Here is a 16,701-nt window from a genome sequence, read left to right as displayed (position 1 = left end):
CTGGACTTCAACTCAGAGACACTGATTTGGTACTTCTGACCTCCAGGGCTGTAAGATAATAAGTCTGTGTCGTTTTAAGCTATTGAGTTTGTGGTAATTTGTTAAGGCAGCCTTAGGAAATTCCACATTTATTCCGGCCCTAGTCACACTGTATGGCAGGTGCCTGTCCCACCTGACTGAGACTTCCCCCAACCCCGGGGCATCTTTGTTTAGCTGGTTTAACACCAAACCTTAAAAAGGGTCACAAAAGCTGCTGCATGAATGGATTTCATGTTCACCCACTTTATCCAGCTGCCTGTCTCGTTCAGCTTGAACACACACACACACACACACACACTCATATCCACACACTCACCTGCCCATTCACCCCCATCACCCCCAGGAAGGCAGCTCTATTCATATACCAAAGCTCACTTTGGGCTGGCTAGAAGATACCTATTTTTCAAGAGCATGTTGATTTCAAGGAAGGCGAGGGGGATTTCTCCCAAGATACTAATTAGACAAATCTCCATAGATGCAGGGATGAGAAGCAGAAATTTTGATGTGGTCGATTTGAAACCACAAGAATTTGTCTTGCAGTACAAAATGTAAAAATCCTCTTTTCTAATAAACAAGTCATGAAAGCAAGAGACAGTCCTGATCCTCACCACATCCCCATTGCTTTCCACCTCCACCTCAGCCCCTCCACTGCCACGAAAACGGTGGCAAAATTTCCATTTAATGACACCAAAAGAGGTTCACTTTATATCATTAAGGGAGAAAAGCAGATTCCAGGCAGCGTGAATCACCTGATCCCATTTTGTTAAAAAGAAATAATTCAGGGGTACCTGGGTGGCTCATTGGGTTAAACCTCCCACTCTTGGTTTCTTCTTCAGTCATGATCTCACTGTTTGTGAGATGGAGCCTACCTTGGGCTCTGCACTGACAGTGCAGAACCTGATTGGAATTCTCTCCACGCCTCCCCCCCCCCCGCCCCGCCCCCGCCCCTCCCCCACTCTGGGAAATTAAAAAACAATTTTTTTAATGAGCATTTTTTGAAAGAAGTCACTTAAATCTATGTACTACGTATACACAATGTATACACATGCGTATATACCTGTGCTTATGTAAGTGTAGAACAGGCTGGAAGAGGATTCGTGAAGATATTAACAATGGTTTGATGGAGATTATGGACAGTTGGGGTTTTTCTTTTTTCTTTAATTTACAAAGAACAAGGCTGTTGGTGAAAGAAAGAAAGAAAAAGAAAGAAAGAAAGAAAGAAAGAAAGAAAGAAAGAAAGAAAGAAAAGAGAAAGAAATGAAGCGTTTTGTGTGGCAGGGCTACTTTGTGTCCATTTCCGGCCAGCCAGGTCTCCAGGTCCCTCCTCAAATAGGAAGCTGGGGTCTGGTCTCCCTGTGAGCAATGGCGGAGCCACGGAAGAAACTGCAGGCAGCCGGAGAGTGCGAGGCCAGGGGGCCTGGGAATCAGAAAACATATAGACCTGGCCCTGTGGGTGGCTTCTGCCAAATGACCCAAGGATGACCCACTTCAGGCCCAATCTGGGGTGTCGGGAACCGGATCTCACCCACAGCCTCTCTCTCCCTCCCCTCACCACCACAGTCCTCGCGGTGGTGATCTCCAGCCCGCCTCCCGGGTGAAGGCAGGTGCCGCCCAAGACCCCAGCCGGCCAAAGAACAGATGCACAGGATCATCCCGGCCTTCCTCCACCCCGTTCACTGCCCCCACCCCTCTTCCTGCGGTGGAGTTTTTGTTTTAATTCATCTGAACTGGTTACAAAACCACACTCCCACGAATACATAAATAATGGATTGGGGAGGAGGAGGGCAATGTTTTAAAGAAATTCCCGCAGGGCCTGGCAAGGCAACAGCAAATGCATTTCTGCTGTATCATATTTAACTGTTTGCAAACTTCTGCCGGGAAGATGCGCAGCAGCTGCACAGACTCTCACGTCCTTCCCCTGCAGGGGCCTAGCGAGCCTTTACTGGGGGAGGTGTTGTTAAAGGGAGGGAGATGGTGTCAGCTCTCCGGGGCCGGGAAGACGGAGAGGGGAGTGAGTGGGTGTTTGTCGGGCTGCACTGCGCCCGACCAGGCTTCGCACAAGCCAAGCACCCACCGGGTTCCGGGCCCAGACACTCGCCGCCAGGCGAGGCCCCTTTAAGAGTCAGCGCGCGCCCCCGCCCCGCGAGCGCACACTTTCCCTAGCAACCGCCCCGGGGGAGGGGGAGGTCCTGGCAACGGCGCGCCGGCCCCGAGCGGTCACGTGACGGCCCGCAGCTGGAACACGAGCGCGCGCCCCGCCGCGCGCCCGCCCGCCGCGGCCTGTGCGCTGCGGCGCGTGCGCGAGCGGTGCAGCACCGGCCGCGGGAGCAGGGAGTATTATGGGCTGTGGGTGCCGCTGAGCAAGATGGAGCTGTCTGCAGTGGGCGAGCGGGTCTTCGCGGCCGAATCCATCATCAAACGGCGGATCCGAAAGGTGAGCCGCCTCCCGAGGTGGGACGCCTTGCCCGGCAGCCGGTGTCCGGGGGTCCGCGGCTCACCGGGGCGAAGCGGTCCCGCTAACCCGGGCCCTCTCGCCCACCCCCGCGCCGCCGCCTCCTCGCGTCCCCGCATCCTCCCCACCCCCACTCCCCCCTTTTTTTTTCTTCTCTGTTTTCCAGGGACGCATCGAGTACCTGGTGAAATGGAAGGGGTGGGCCATCAAGTAAGTGCCGGCGGGATACAGGGGCGAGGGGGAAAGGGAGGCAACGGGGCCTTTTTTTTCCTGGTGGGGGGGTGCGCACGTTTGCTGCCTCGCATGTGCCTCTGCCCATTAGGTTTTCATTTTTATTTTGTGCATGTGTGACTCGGCAGGTACAGCACTTGGGAACCCGAGGAGAACATCCTGGACTCGCGGCTCATTGCAGCCTTCGAGCAGAAGTGAGTTTGGGGAGCTGGCAGGGGCGGCGGGGCCAAGGCTCGGCTGGGGCGCCGCGCGGGGAAGCGGGGGAAACGGGAGAGCGGGGAGGGCAGCGCGGAGTGGGGCCCGGGAAGGGGTTCTTTTTAACCTTTGGCGTTTCTCGGCCGCAGGGAGAGGGAGCGTGAGCTGTATGGGCCCAAGAAGAGGGGACCCAAACCCAAAACTTTCCTCCTGAAGGTAACCTGGCCCAGCCCCAGCAGCCCCCTCTCGGGCCCCTAGCCCTGGCGCAGCACGGGGCGTGCAAGGGAGGGACAGATCCGCGGCTGCCCAGGCAGGCGGACCTTTCCAGAGGGGCCCCAGCTGGGCAGGGGGTGGTTGTGAGCCCCCGAAGAGCCCCTGGCAGCCGGCCCTGGCCAGCTCCAGCTTCAGCAAGAGGGGCCTGGGAGTGGGAAGTGAGGGGGGAGGATAATCCTCGCTGAGAAAACAAGAGTCTGGGCTGGCCAGCAGGGCTCCCGCATGGGGGGTGGATGAGGCAGGTGGGGGCTGTCCACCTGAGGGGGTGGCAGGGAGGTTACTTCTGCACACTAGATGAAGGGAACCTTCATCGCCCCCAGCCCTGCTAAGGCTCTGCCTGGAATTCAAACCCAGCGGGGGAGAGTAAATGTGGCTTCCTTCAGGGCTGGGAACAGAAGAGGCATTTGGGGGCCACCTGCCTCCCTGCCCCCAGCTTCTTTCACTGTCAGGATTGGTTCTGCATGTCTCCCCTCCTCACTGGGGACTGCAGCTTGAATTTGACCTTAGATCACTTCGCTTTGAGTTTCTCACGGGCTGAGCCACTGGCTTACCCCCACCGCTGGCCGTTTCTGGAGACTGTAATGAAGACGGGGTGGGGGGAGTGAAAGCATAGCACATTAGCCTCAGCAGGGGAGGGAGACCTAGGAAGGAAGCCATCTTAGGGTTCATTTTGGGGTGGGGGGTGGGATTTTATTTTTCTCAGAACAGAGTGGGAAAGGGAAGGTGAGATGACCCTAGGACGCAGGCGAGACTGCAGGCAGGCCTCCCTGGGAAACCACAGTTGACCCAGTAGTGCTGAAGTTGCCTGGGGGCCCCAGCCTACCCTGACAGCCTGTGACTTTGTGGCGATTGGCTGAGTAAGGGCAGGGAGCGCTCTGCAGAGAAGAGAGACTCTGCCGAATGCAGAACCTCGGAATCTCCCATTTGCCCAAAAGGCCCCATGAGGGTGGGGTGGGGCTGAAGAAGCCCAGACCAAAAGGTCTGTGCACGTCGTGCAAGGGTTTGGACTTAAAGCAGACATGAAAGACTCCTTAGCTTTCACCTGTTTCCACGATTCCTGTTCCCAACCTGCACACGCTCCGGGATCCATGGAGGAGCACACTTAACCCTTGATGTTTCTTAGGAGGAGGGCTGGGGCGGAGCAGCGGGAGGGCGGGTGGGCTGTGTGACAGGCTGTGAGCGCAGCTGGAGCACCCTCTAGCGGTGAAGTGAGTAATGACCGTGAGCTTGGATTCACAAAATGCCTTTTTTTTTTTTTTTTTTTTTTTTCTTTTCTTTGGTAGCCTTAGCTCCTGAGCTGGCTCTGGGCCTAACACAGTGCTGAGGCCCCTCATGGATTATCTCCTTTAATCCTCTCAACAACCCTATGAAGGAGTACCATTCCCATTATGCACATGAGCAAAATCAAGGCCCAGAGAGGGGAGGAGGCTTACATGAGATGCCATCACCCGGCTTCCTGGCCTCCATTCCTGCTCCTTTCCTTCACCCCCCGTCCCTCAGAGAGCACACGTCAGGTTAAGGGGACACGGTGGACACACACAGGAAACCATGATGGTCGCAGAGTTGGTGGGGCAGGGGGTGGAGAGGCAGATGGCGGGACCTTGACCTGGACCTTTACGACAGTGACCATAGATATTTGCAAGGGGTGGTGGAGATCAGTTTGGTCCGGGCCCGGGGCTCTGTGAGTCCCTGACGGGCGGTGTATCTGGGAGACAAAGTATTCTCAGCACTTACTTTCTGCTCCGGAACTGTTCTGAAGGAAACAGGAGCCCGTGAGGTAGGTTGTCGTTGCCCCCATTTTACACATAGGAAAACTGAGGCCACGGCGGTTGTGTAACTTGCCCACGGTCACAGAGAGTCGGTGGTAGAGTCCAGGTCTTGAACCTTCTGTGCTGTCTGTAGTACCTGCCAACCCCTCAGAGCCGTGCCTGTCACCGGCCAGAGTGGAGTAAACACATTGGCCGTGGGTACCATTTTTCATTCACGGGCCAGACTCAGGTCCCACCTTCAGTGAATGCTCAACCACCTGGGGGAGGGGAGAGGAGGGGGAAAGGTTAAACCAGTCCCCTTCCAAACAAAAGATACATATATATGTTGAGAAGTTACAAAGTAAGAAACGTTTCTCATAAAAAGTTTGGAAACCATACGTTAGTATTGCGGCTCCGCAGGGACCCTCGCCACTGGATTTGGGCAGAGCCATGATGACAGAGGTCTGGGAGCTCAGGCAGCATGCGGATGGCATAAATGCTGACCCCCACCCAGGGTGGGGACAGAAAGAGTGGAGATTCCCCCCCCCCCCCCCCCCCCCCCGAGCTCCCTTGGGGATGAACTTGCAAAAGACCCTGCTTGCCAGGCCGAGGAAAAAGGCTAGCTTTCTCCTGCCTTTGTCTGAGGAGGGATAGGAGGAGACCAGTCCCTGGTTCCACTGGCTGGTGCACGGGAGGAGCTGGCCACCCTGGTCCCGGGCAGACTAGGCCGTGTGTGCTGCCACCTAGTGCCCGGAGGGACTGTTGGCCAAGCAGCCCTCAGGAGACCCCCAGCGTGGCCAGGAGGGCCATGTGGCATTGAAGCGTGTTTCCACCACCTTCTAAAGACAATCCTCGCTAATGCAGTGAAGTCCACAAACCCCGCTTCTGGGCGGTTGTGGTCAAATACGATGTAGTTTTGCCTGAGGGGCACACAGGCTACCTCTCAGGGACTGGCTAAGTGTCTAGCGCTGTGGGGTGGGATGTAGAGAGACCCCAAACTACAGGTCTCACTCTTGCGGAGCTCACAGGCCGACCGTGGGAATGTGTCCTCCCTCTCGGCCCACCCGGGTTGAAGGAGACACAGCCTAGCGAGTCTCCCCCATCAGGAGCCAAGGTGTCTGTAGGTGACAGTTCTGTCATCGCTTCCACTCTCTCCAGCCATTGCTTTCAGTCCCTTGCCTGCTACATCCTCCCACTGCTGGGCTCTCTGCTCCCACTGTTTGTCTTAGTGGCATCCGTGTGGCAGGCCATGGGGCCTCTGCAGCAGCCTGGGGCGTGTCAGGCTCAGAAGGGACCACGGCTCCCTCCTGCTTAGGCTTCATTCTCCAAGACGGGCCCGTGCACCTGATCGCTGCTCCTCTAGGCCCCGTACGTCCTTTCTTACATTGAGTCAGTCACCCAGTGTCACAACTGCCTGTGACCTGTCCTCTCCATGGAGGGCAGCCCCTAGGGGAGAGGCTGCGGTTATAGTTCCAACTCCAAGCAGCTGGCTTGTGACTAGTGTTTTGTTAGTGAAGGAAGGATTGGCCATGGAGGACGGTCTTGATGGCCTCGTGAGTCCCTTGCCCTGAACTTGACTCTGGGGGCCCTGCCCCACCCCACATCTTCAGTGAGGTGAGCTCCTACAGAGCCCTGGGGCCTTACACGCCTCACACCTGGGAATGCAGCTGAGCCCGGGAGCCAGGGACATTTTTCGCTGGCCCCACAGACTCACTCAGCCATCCACCCCTCAGGCCACCTTGGCACGGATTCGGAGCTGTTCCCACCTCTTGGTTCATCCCTACCAAACCCATGTCTCGCTGGGGGGGGTTCCAACCGAGGCTTTGGGTGCCAGCTTTGGAATTCACTGGCACTGATTTGCTCGGACCCAGGCCCTGAGCCAGATCCTGGGCAGACATGAGTCAGACCCGGGAAGGGAAGGGCGGCTTACAGGAGGGCATATGCGAGCATACAGGAGGGGCTGAGAGCTAAGGATCTGTCCCAGGGGTGATGATCAGCTGGGGAGGCAAATCCAAACTGGAAGTGCAGCCCGTTCAGAGACGGCACAGAGCATTTGGGACCCTGCGAGTAGGTCAGTGGCGTTGGGGTGTGGAGTGAAGCAGGGAGGGGCCTCCCCCTTCTTTCTGTCCCCAAGTATCGGTCTGCGGAGGGGTGCCAGGCTAGGCTGGGATCCTTCACCGAGCAGAGTTGGTCCGGGGCTTCTGAGCAAAGGGTGTGCTTTCCATGCCGTGTCCTGATCGAGGACACTCCTCTGTGTCAGCAAGGGCAGCCCCCACCCTATCTGTCCCAGGGCCCCACTGCCAAGCCGTGTCGGGCCCCGACGGGGGTGCGACCTGCTTTCAGGCCTCGTGCACTTTGCTTCACCTGTCCGAATGGACTTCCTTTCATCTCTAAGCCGGGTCGGGAGCACAGCTGATTCTCTGAAGGGCTCGCAGGGTAGCGTAACGGGACTGTACTCGTGGGTGGCTGGCGCAGGAGCACCCGGAGGAGGTCAGCAGGAAGCCGAGCCCCCGCTCAGCCCTTCCCTCTGCCCCACAGGCGCGAGCCCAGGCTGAGGCCCTCCGCATCAGTGACGTGCATTTCTCTGTCAAGCCGAGTGCCAGCGCCTCCTCGCCCAAGCTGCACTCCAGCGCGGCCGTGCACCGGCTCAAGAAGGACATCCGCCGCTGCCACCGCATGTCCCGCCGCCCGCTGCCCCGCCCGGACCCCCAGGGAGGCAGCCCTGGCCTGCGCCCACCCATCTCCCCTTTCTCTGAGACGGTGCGCATCATCAATCGCAAGGTGAAGCCTCGGGAGCCCAAGCGAAACCGCATCATCCTGAACCTGAAGGTGATCGACAAGGGCACGGGTGGAGCGGGCGCCGGGCAGGGGGCAGGAGCCCTCGCTCGCCCCAAAGTCCCCTCCAGGAACCGCGTCATTGGCAAGAGCAAGAAGTTCAGCGAGAGCATCCTGCGCACCCAGATCCGCCACATGAAGTTCGGCACCTTCGCGCTGTACAATAAGCCCCCGCCCGGCCCTCCGCCTCCCCTGCCAGCGGGCAAGGCCGACCCTGCCGCCTCCCCGGGCCCCGGGCTGCTGCTGGCGACCCCCGCTGCCCCCTATGACGCCCGCAGCTCCAGCTCCTCTGGCTGCCCCTCACCGGCACCGCAGTCCTCCTCCGACCCCGATGACGCGCCCCCCAAGCTGCTCCCTGAGACCATGAGCCCATCTGCTCCCGACTGGCGTGAGCCTGAGGTGCTCGACCTGTCCATCCCTCCCGAGGTGGCGGCCACCAGCAAGAGGGTGCCTCCCGACGTCACGGCTGCCACGGGCCAGGCGCCTCCCGTGGCCCCTGAGCCTGCCGGCGCCTCCTCTGAGCCCGAAGCTGGGGACTGGCGCCCCGAGATGTCCCCCTGCTCCAACGTGGTCGTCACCGATGTCACCAGCAACCTTCTGACAGTCACTATCAAGGAATTCTGCAACCCTGAGGATTTCGAGAAGGTGGCTACTGGGGTAGCAGGTGCCACTGGGGGTGGTGGCGGCAGCGGGGTGAGCAAGTGAAGGGGCTCCACCGAGGTGGGGGGGGGGCTGGGGGGGCCCTCCTGCCCAGAGCCCTGCTCTTGCCCCCACCCCTGCCCTCAGACACCTCTGCCCGTGCTTTGCTTGTTTCAGATGGCTCGGTGTTGACCCCGGGAGGGGGCTGGGCGGTTGGAACCCCCCGAAGCCTGGGGGAGCGGCCGTCCCGGAACGGATTTGGGCCGGGGTGGGGCCAGGGCACTCAGAAGTCCTCCTCCTTGTCTCTTGGCACCCTCCCAGCCCATGCATGGTGGGGCCCGCTGGGGGGCTCCTGGGGAGCCCCGGAACCCAGAGTTGGCCGCCTCCTCCACATCCCGCTCTCTCTCCCCCAGCTTGCTTCCAGCTCGCGCACACAGCATCTGATTTCTCGGTGCTAACCCGGCAGCTGCGGGGCCCCTTAGGAGACCCCTTCCCCATATGGGCACTGCCTCTTTCCTTCCCCCAGATGCCTGGGCAGGAGGGGCAGGGATGGCAAAGCCCAGACAGAGGTTGAGGTGAGGCCAGCTTCGGCCCCTCCCTCCATATCAACGAATGCAGCAGGAGCTGGACCGGAGGCCTGGGTCTTCCTGCCCGCTTTTGGCCAAGACCCAAGCAGGTCCCCTTAGGCTCCACCCCACCCAGTCTCTTTCCTAATCCCCATCTCAGAGGTGGGAGGGACTGGCAGGGACCTCCCCCTGCCACAGCCTCCTAGCATCTAAAGGCCCCTTCAGTTCTCCACCAAAGGTGCTACAAGAACCTGCTGTAGAAACTTCCGGCTGGCGCACTCATCTGCCGCCCCTTGGCGTGTCTGTGCGCCTACGCATATGTGCGCTGGGCCCGGGCTTTCACGCGGCCCCCTTGAGGGTTCCACGGAATCGGGTCGTCGAAGGCCTGGACCTTTCCTTGCCCAGACCTGGCCCGGGCCCGAGGAGTTTGCTGTGGGGCCACAGGCTGATCCCCCCAGCCCCCCAGTGCTGGTGTGTGTGCCCCCAAGCCCTCCTCCTCGGGGTGGTGGGCGCAACCAGCCGGGCCTCTGCCGCAGACACGGCATGGTGGGGACTGAGGTGGAAGGGGGAGACCCCCGCCCGGGCCATCCCCTTCTTCCCCGCCCCCGCCCCGTCCTGGGGTGGGGGCGGGAGGGGCGGAGGAGGGGGAGAGGAAGCCTGGAAACCATTCTGGGGGTGGTGGTGGGGGGCCTCCGGCTTCGCCCGCCCCCTCCCCCTCTCGCGTCCGACTGCTGAGGCTTCCTCCCAGCACAGCCTGCTCGAAGCTGCGGGTGGCTCCGGGCCATGCCAATGGCAGAGACCCACCCCAGCTTTAGGCCGGGCACTGGGAGGGCAGGCAGGCCAAAGGGGGCGACCAAAGAGGGGGCCTGTGTTCTTTGGGAGGGGGAGGGTGGGCGAGACCAGGGCTCCCGTGCCCTGCGGGAGGCCACCCTGCCGGCCGGCCCCGGCTGTCAGTCTGGCCTGAATGGCCTGTCCCTGCACGTCGCCCAGGGGAGCTTCGTGGTGTGTGCGGCCAGGGGTGTGTCAGCCCAGAAGCGCGATGGCAAAAGGTGGTCGAAGGAGGCAGAAAGGGAATCCTGTTAGGTAGCAAATGCCTTTGCCCGAAGTACAGGAGGACTCGTTCTTCCGAATCTCCCTGCGGGGGGCTGTGGCGTGGCCCCCGTCCCTCCCCACCCCAGGATGTAGAACAAGGGCCCTCACAGGGTTTGGGGGGCTGGCACTCCTAGACCCCTCCCCACCCTGCCCTTTGTGTCGGCTCTGTGGCCGTCCAAGTGCCAATTGGCTTCCCCCCTCCCCAAAGAAGGGCTGGTATCTCTCCTCTGTCCTTGGAGGGGATTTCCCTCCCCCCCACCCGACCCCTCACCCCAGGTGAACGACCACCTGGGTGCCAGTTACAGGTGTTTCCAGAGACCATAGAAATGTGTTTTCCTGAGAGTCCGTGTCATTCGTGACTTTTTTTTGTAAAGAAGTTGTGTTTTCAGAGGTGATTTTATGACAGGAAAGTGAAAGAGTTAGTTTTGCAAAAAAACAAAAAACAAAAAAAGAGGAAAAAAAAAAAAGAAATAGAAAAAAATATCGTGGGATTCCTATGGGGCTGGGGCGGGAGTGGGGGGGAGAGAAAGAGATATTTAAAGAAAAACTAGTGAAGCAATGATTGCACAGGCGAGGTGGCAATGTTAGGAACCGGGGACGGAAACCCAGACCCGGCTGCCGGTCCCTGGGGTCCCTGCTCTCTCTCCTTGGCCCGAGGTGGGGAGGCCTCCCTCCTGTCCTGGGCCCACACTCCACACCTACCCTCCTTCAAAGGGAAGGAAGACAGCTGTCCCCAAGGGAACTAGCCAGAACTGCAGGGGCCCCGGGGCATGGAGCCCACATTTGGGGAGGGTGGGGGTCAGCGGGAGCCCCACTGTTGTGTCATCGGTGACTTTCTCCAGGAAGGCTGGTGAGTGGATACAGTTGGGTTCCTTGCTCTCTTCCATTTGGTTGCCAGCGTGTCCCGTCCTCTGGTCCCTCCCTCCCCATCACCCCAAAGACCGTGACGCCCCTGAGTTTGCCTGGCCGGGTGGGGGTTGCAGGCTTCAGGAAGAAGGAGCTGTAGACTCCAGGAGAATCTTAGGCGGTGATCCAGAGGGACTGGGGGTGACCATGGGGGGAAGGGAATGCCTGCCCCTGCCCCTCCACCGCGTGGCCCCACCCCACCTCCGCACATGCGCACGCTGCTTCGAGGTGGGCACCTCCCCTGGGGGGGTCTAGGTGGGCACAGGGTCCAGAGCAAGCGGAGCCCTCCTACCTCTCCGAGGGTGGCTCTGAGCAGGAAACCCGTAACCCCCCCCACACACACACACACTCTTGCACGAATCAGCCTTCTCCGGGCCCTCCCTCTCCCCTTGCTGCTTTTCCGTTTACCTAACTACCAAGCAGAAGTTGCATTCTGGTTCGCTTTATTTTTATATGTGAAATATCCCTCAAAGCCCGATCTCTTCCCATGTTCAGTAGCGGTTGGGGCATCGGTCATTCTCCCCTTAAGGCCACCTCCTCCTCCCCGCCCACGTGTCATAGGAAACATGTGAGGTCCCGTGTCTCTGGTTTGAGATGGGAAATTGGGACACCTCCGTCTTCATTTCCCTCTCCGACCCTGAGCGTGCCCTTCTGTGAAATGGGTGTATTGGGCGGCAAGGCCTCTTCGTAAAGCACCGCCGGTGTCCAGGCAGCCGCTGAGGATCCGGTGGCGGTCGAGGTTGCTGGCGCTGGGGCCTCTAGCTTCCCACAGCCCCCTTTCACTCTTGCCCCCCGAAGGGGCCCGGGGCAAAATGAGCTGCATCCTTCCACTGCTCTGGAAAGAAGGGCTGATGAAGGCCCGAAGTCAGTGTGAGGTGGGCAGAGAGCGCCCCATTTAAGAGACCTGGAAAGTAGGGCCCCACGAGGCAAAGCTGCTTCGCGGGGTGAAGCGCCCAGCTGCCCTGGTGTTTTGGGAAGAGCCCCTTCCAAAGGTGGGGGCCTGGGTGCCGAAGCTGCTAGAGAGCCGGCCGGCTCCCCACTGCCGGGCGGTCTGGGTAAGAGGTCCGCCCCAAGGAGGAAGCAGTTAGGTCAGAGCGATTGGGTCATCACCAGCCTCTTCAGCCTCCGCGGGGACCTGAGTGGACATACCACCTTTTCTCACCTTTCTGGGTTTTGTTGGTTTTTTGGGTTGGGGTGGGTTTTGGGGGCTTTGTTTTGTTGTTGTTGTTGTTGTTGGTTTGGGGGGGGGGGTTGGTTCTTTTTTTTTTTTTTTTTTTTTTTTTGCACTTGGCCCACGCCAGACAGTGGAGCCCCACGTGGTCAGTTCCACTTTCCGGCTCCCATGCACTAGCCCAAGGCAGCCTCTTGGGGGCTTGTATGGTTTAAGGAATCACTTTGAAAAAGACAAGGAAAGTGTTTAAAGGTTTCTGTTTTTTTTCTGTCTGCATCTCCTCTCAGATTCAGAAAGGAGGTTGGGGCTAAAACCAGGAGCCTGTCTCCCTCGCCTGCCTCCGTCTGGCTGACAGTCACCAACATGCCGAACTAGGGTGACGGGCCGAGCGGGGACAGAGGACCCCAGCTCCCAGGCCTGCGGGGTCTCCCTGCCCCACCTTGAAGGAGTCGGTACCCCACTCCGAGCGGCGAGTGAGCGCCAACTGTATGCAGAGCTTCAGTTGGGTAAAGGGAGGCTGATGGTGTCACAGGGGGACCCCTTGCGAGAGGTCAAGGTAGAAAGAACGGGTTCTGGGGCCTTTCCCTGGCTGTTGGGTGGAGTGCAGATGGGCACTTTTTGTTTCTTTTAATTTAAAAACACAAAGGCCTAAAGAAATGTATCGTATGATTTTTTTTTTTTTTTTTTTTTTTTTTTTTTTTTTTTAGTTTTTGAAAAGCTCATTGAATGAACTGTGCACGAATGAATTCTATATATATAAAAATATACATATATAGCTCTATATCTGGGGAGGGGCGTGGTCTCTTTTCTCTCTCATTTTAAAAATGAAGTGTTGTTGCCTTTGTCTGTGGTTCAACCATCCAGCTCCCAGCTGGCTAAACTTTGCCTCCGGTGGTGAAAGAGAGGGAACCAGAAATGGAGCCCCCACCCCCACGCGGGGGTGGGGCCCCCAGTCCACCTGCCCCCTCCCCGAGGTTGCGGGTGGAGAAGCCAGCTCGTTTTGGGTGTGGGTTTCGGTTCTGTTCTGGATTCGGTTGTTTCTGGGCCGGGGGGAGGGGGGTCTGTGCCGATTACTCTCGTCTTGTACGTTTCGTTCTGCTGCTTTTCAATGTTGTATCAATGCCAGGAAGGGGGAGTGAAAAGCCTCTTTTGCCCCCCAAATAAATTGTCACATTCCGAAGCAAAGGTCCGGCCCCTACAGCGGGCGTGTGTCTGTCTCGTTTCTAACAGGCTGTGACTGTGGCCTTTAAAAGCATCAGGCCTGGAGCACCTGGGTGGCTCAGTCGGTTGAGCATCTGACTTCTGCTCAGGTCACACGATCTCGCGGTTTGGGAGTTCGAGCCCGAGTCAGGCCCTGTGCTCAGAGCCTGGAGCCTGCCTTGGATTCTGTCTGTCTGCCTCCCTCCCTCCCTCTTTCTTTCTCTGTCCCTTCTCCTCCTGTGTGCTCTCTCACTCTCTCTCAGAAATAATAAATGAATAAACTTTAAAAAAATAAAAGCATCAGGCCAGGGGTGCCTGGGCCACTCGGTCGGTTAAGTATCCGACTCTTGATCTCAGGGACACGAGGTCAAGCCCCATATTGGGCTCTGTACTGGGCGTGAAGCCTACTTTTAAAAAAATCTCAAAAAAGACCCACCAAAACATCAGGGCCTCTCCTGCTGCAGGGGAGGGGAGGGGCTGCTGCCCCTCCAGCTGTGGCCCGTTTGGGAGCTCGCCACCTCCCACCCTCCTTCCACCCCACCACCTGCCAGTGAACTGAGCTGGAGGGGAGGACCCTACACAGGTAAGGCTGGTAAGGCTGAGGTGTTGCCACTTTCCGAACCTGGAGAAGGCCAGGCAGGCGGGCACGAGGGAGGGGGAGGTCCCTCCACTGCCCGCTCCCCACTTGGAATCACAGTGGCTGCAGCGGTGGGGACTGTAGGGCTGCGTCCCTAACAAGTTTCTTGCCACAGAGCTTGGGAGAGGAGCAGCCACGAGGAGCCCTCTCCCCACGGCCTCACGGGTTCAAAAGCAGCGGCCCCAGGCAAACCCAAACCTTCTTCAAGGGCCTGTCGCTCTGCTCCTGAGCCACACCTGTGTCCATCCATTGCCCCCCGTTGGCGGGGCCTTGAGCAGGTGTCACCCCCAATCCTCCCCTCCTACAGCACCCCCACCCCCTTATGAAACCCCCAGTGTCTCGCCTCTCAGATGTCTCCCCACCCTGCACAGCCCCCACCAGTCCCGCCTGGTCTTTGGCAAAGCCTCTCTGGTCTGCCAGTCTCCGTTCCTACCCGCGCTCCCCCTACTTCTTCCACACGAGTGCCACTGGGGGCTGGCGACCCCTGCCTCAGGCCTCTTGGGAGCCCACTGTCCTCAGGATCGTGTCCCGAGTCGTCCACCTGGCAGCCTGCCAAGGGGCTCTCCCCTCCCACCCTGGCACCTCTCCAGGTGCCTCCCAGGCCCCCACCTGTGGGTTTGTCCCCCCAGGTCCCTAAGGGCGGGGCCGCGTCTCACAGCCCAGCGCCTGAGACGCAGACGCTAGGTCCTCCATTGGTCGTTTCTCTAATTGTCACCAAGGGTCCACCTCCCACTGGGGTCAGTGAGGCTGGGGAGTGGCTGAGCAGCAGACCTGGGGCCCCAGTGCGACTCATCCAACTGGTCCCCGGCCGGCCGGCAGGGCAAATGGGAGTGTGTCCCTGGCAGGCACATGGGTGGGAAGGTGGGTGAGGGCTGGCCCTCCTCCGTGGCACCTCCTCCACGCCACCTGCTCATCTGGCCAGCGCACCTGCTACCCGCGGAGCACCAGTGAGTGCTTTACTGGCTCCCTTCACCCCTTCCCCTCCCCTCTCCCGGCTTCCCCTCCCCCTGCCCCCTCCCCCTCAAATGAGGAGCTGTGTCATTTGCCTGAAGTCATACTGCCCTCAGTAGGAGAGGGGGCTTTGCTCCAGACTCCCGCCTTCAAGCCCCACACTCTCTGGGACCGGTAAGAAGAGTGTGCCCTCGTGAGTCCCTGCTGTCTCTCGTCGCAAGCCGTGCCATTGCTTAGCTTCAGTGTCTTAGTTGCCGGTGAGTGAGTGTGACCACAACGGCTTCTCAAGGAGGACTGGAGGGTTCGTTCTGGGGGCCGGGTGGGGGGGGCACCACGCAAGTCCTCTCAGAGGGCAGGCTTTGCTGTTTGAAGTGCGTCAGGGTCACTGTTGGTGTCACAGAGTTCATCTGCCCGGTGATGCCTGACCTAGCCCCCCCCCCCCGCCCTTACCTACTATTCGTGGGCCTCTCCAGGGGTACGGGTCAGCCACGAGGTGCCGGGATGGGGCGAGAACAAGCGTGCACAATTACTCTGTCATTTTTTCAAAACTGTAAGGGCAGCGGTTTTTCTGCCCCTGTCAAGCGCTGTCTGAAGTGAAGGGTGGAGGGGGGGGGCGGTCAGCGTGGTTGCATCCAGACGGCAAGAACCCCTCAGGCCAGATCACAGGCCTGGGTGCCCGTGGCACCCTCTTTGTTCGGGCTGCTGGCTTCTGAGAGTTCACACTTCAAAGAGGGCTCTGGCTCCGAGAGCTCAAGGCCGCCTGGTCCACGCAGGGGGTCTGCAAAGGAAGCCAGGGCTGAGGCACCTCCCCCTCCCCCCTCCCCCAGACATCCACAGGCTCTGGGCATCTCCAGTCACAGGAGGGATGAAGCAGGAAGGAACCCTGGTGAGCGAGAATGAGGCGGGGACACAGCTGAGGCTGTGGGGATGGTTGGAAGTGGCCGGGAGTTGAGAGAGATTTGGAATATTGGATATTTTGTGACTGGCTTAGATACTTAGAGTTACTAGCTAAGGCAGAGCAAACATTCCTTTAAATGCCCAGCTGAGCTTCCAAAACACTGAAGAAATCCCCGGGGATCACAAACAAAGAAGAAGCCAAACTCAGAGTGCTAAGCAGATGCCAATCCTTAACCCTGCAGGGCGGGTCTGCGGATGACCCAGGGTCAGGTGTGGGGAGGCGTTGGCCTTTGCTGACCTTCGGTGACCAAGGAGCCTATTTTACGTCTATACAGGGACAGGGAGACAAGGCCTTGAGCCCTGGCCAGAAGAAATTTCAAACCAAGACACCCAAATAAGGCATATCCTCAATGAAAAGGCAAATGGAGGAGAAAAATCACCCTTCCGCAAAACAAAACAAAACAAAAGTTGTCGGAGAAGTTGTTTCTGGCTCTGTTGGAAAAAATAAAACTGAAGTCTTCCCCCAAGAAATTGTAACTCCAGAACTTCCCTAACGCGCATTTGAGATTTGGATTTGTGTTACCCACACGCTCTCAGAACTCCCAAGCCTGGTAATTAGCACACAAAGCCAACCTGGCGTGGGTTATACCCACAGAGAGGTCGCGATAGCAGACGCAAGGCTGCCCCGGGGGGGACATTCCCACAGTAAAGGCCACATGGGAGGCTCCCAGATAAAACCCTTGTTAACAGGAGCTTGCCACCCAAAGTTACAAGACCTACAGAGAAGCAACCCATGAAGACACACAGCAGAATGACAAACGGCCCGTACAGACTCCTACATCGAACACGTCATTTTCAAGCACACACCG

The 16,701-nt window shown here is 58.8% G+C and overlaps 1 protein-coding gene across 1 annotated transcript; it reads left to right on the top strand.

Annotated features, from left to right (window-relative positions):
• Positions 1 to 2,288: 2,288 nt before the first annotated feature.
• On the top strand, positions 2,289 to 13,332 carry CBX6 (chromobox 6). Its single transcript, XM_060656319.3, has 5 exons — positions 2,289 to 2,473; positions 2,658 to 2,701; positions 2,851 to 2,916; positions 3,067 to 3,133; positions 7,477 to 13,332. Exons 1-5 carry the CDS (start codon positions 2,405 to 2,407, stop codon positions 8,476 to 8,478), a joined length of 1,248 nt encoding a protein of 415 aa, XP_060512302.1. The 5' UTR covers positions 2,289 to 2,404; the 3' UTR covers positions 8,479 to 13,332.
• Positions 13,333 to 16,701: the final 3,369 nt, after the last annotated feature.

Source organism: Panthera onca, chromosome B4 (genome assembly GCF_046562875.1).
Source record: "Panthera onca isolate mPanOnc1 chromosome B4, mPanOnc1 haplotype 2, whole genome shotgun sequence".
Taxonomy (NCBI): Eukaryota; Metazoa; Chordata; class Mammalia; order Carnivora; family Felidae; genus Panthera; species Panthera onca.
Note: the sequence above shows the minus strand (reverse complement) of the source record. Positions and strands in the feature narration are given on the sequence as shown.

What these genes read in the sequence shown, in the direction of transcription:
- CBX6 (XM_060656319.3), top strand. Translation starts at nt 2,405, where the DNA reads ATGGAGCTGTCTGCAGTGGGCGAGCGGGTCTTCGCGGCCGAATCCATC. An exon ending in TCAAACGGCGGATCCGAAAG is followed by an intron (nt 2,474 to 2,657) that starts GTGAGCCGCCTC and finishes TCTGTTTTCCAG; the next exon opens with GGACGCATCGAGTACCTGGT. An exon ending in ATTGCAGCCTTCGAGCAGAA is followed by an intron (nt 2,917 to 3,066) that starts GTGAGTTTGGGG and finishes TCTCGGCCGCAG; the next exon opens with GGAGAGGGAGCGTGAGCTGT.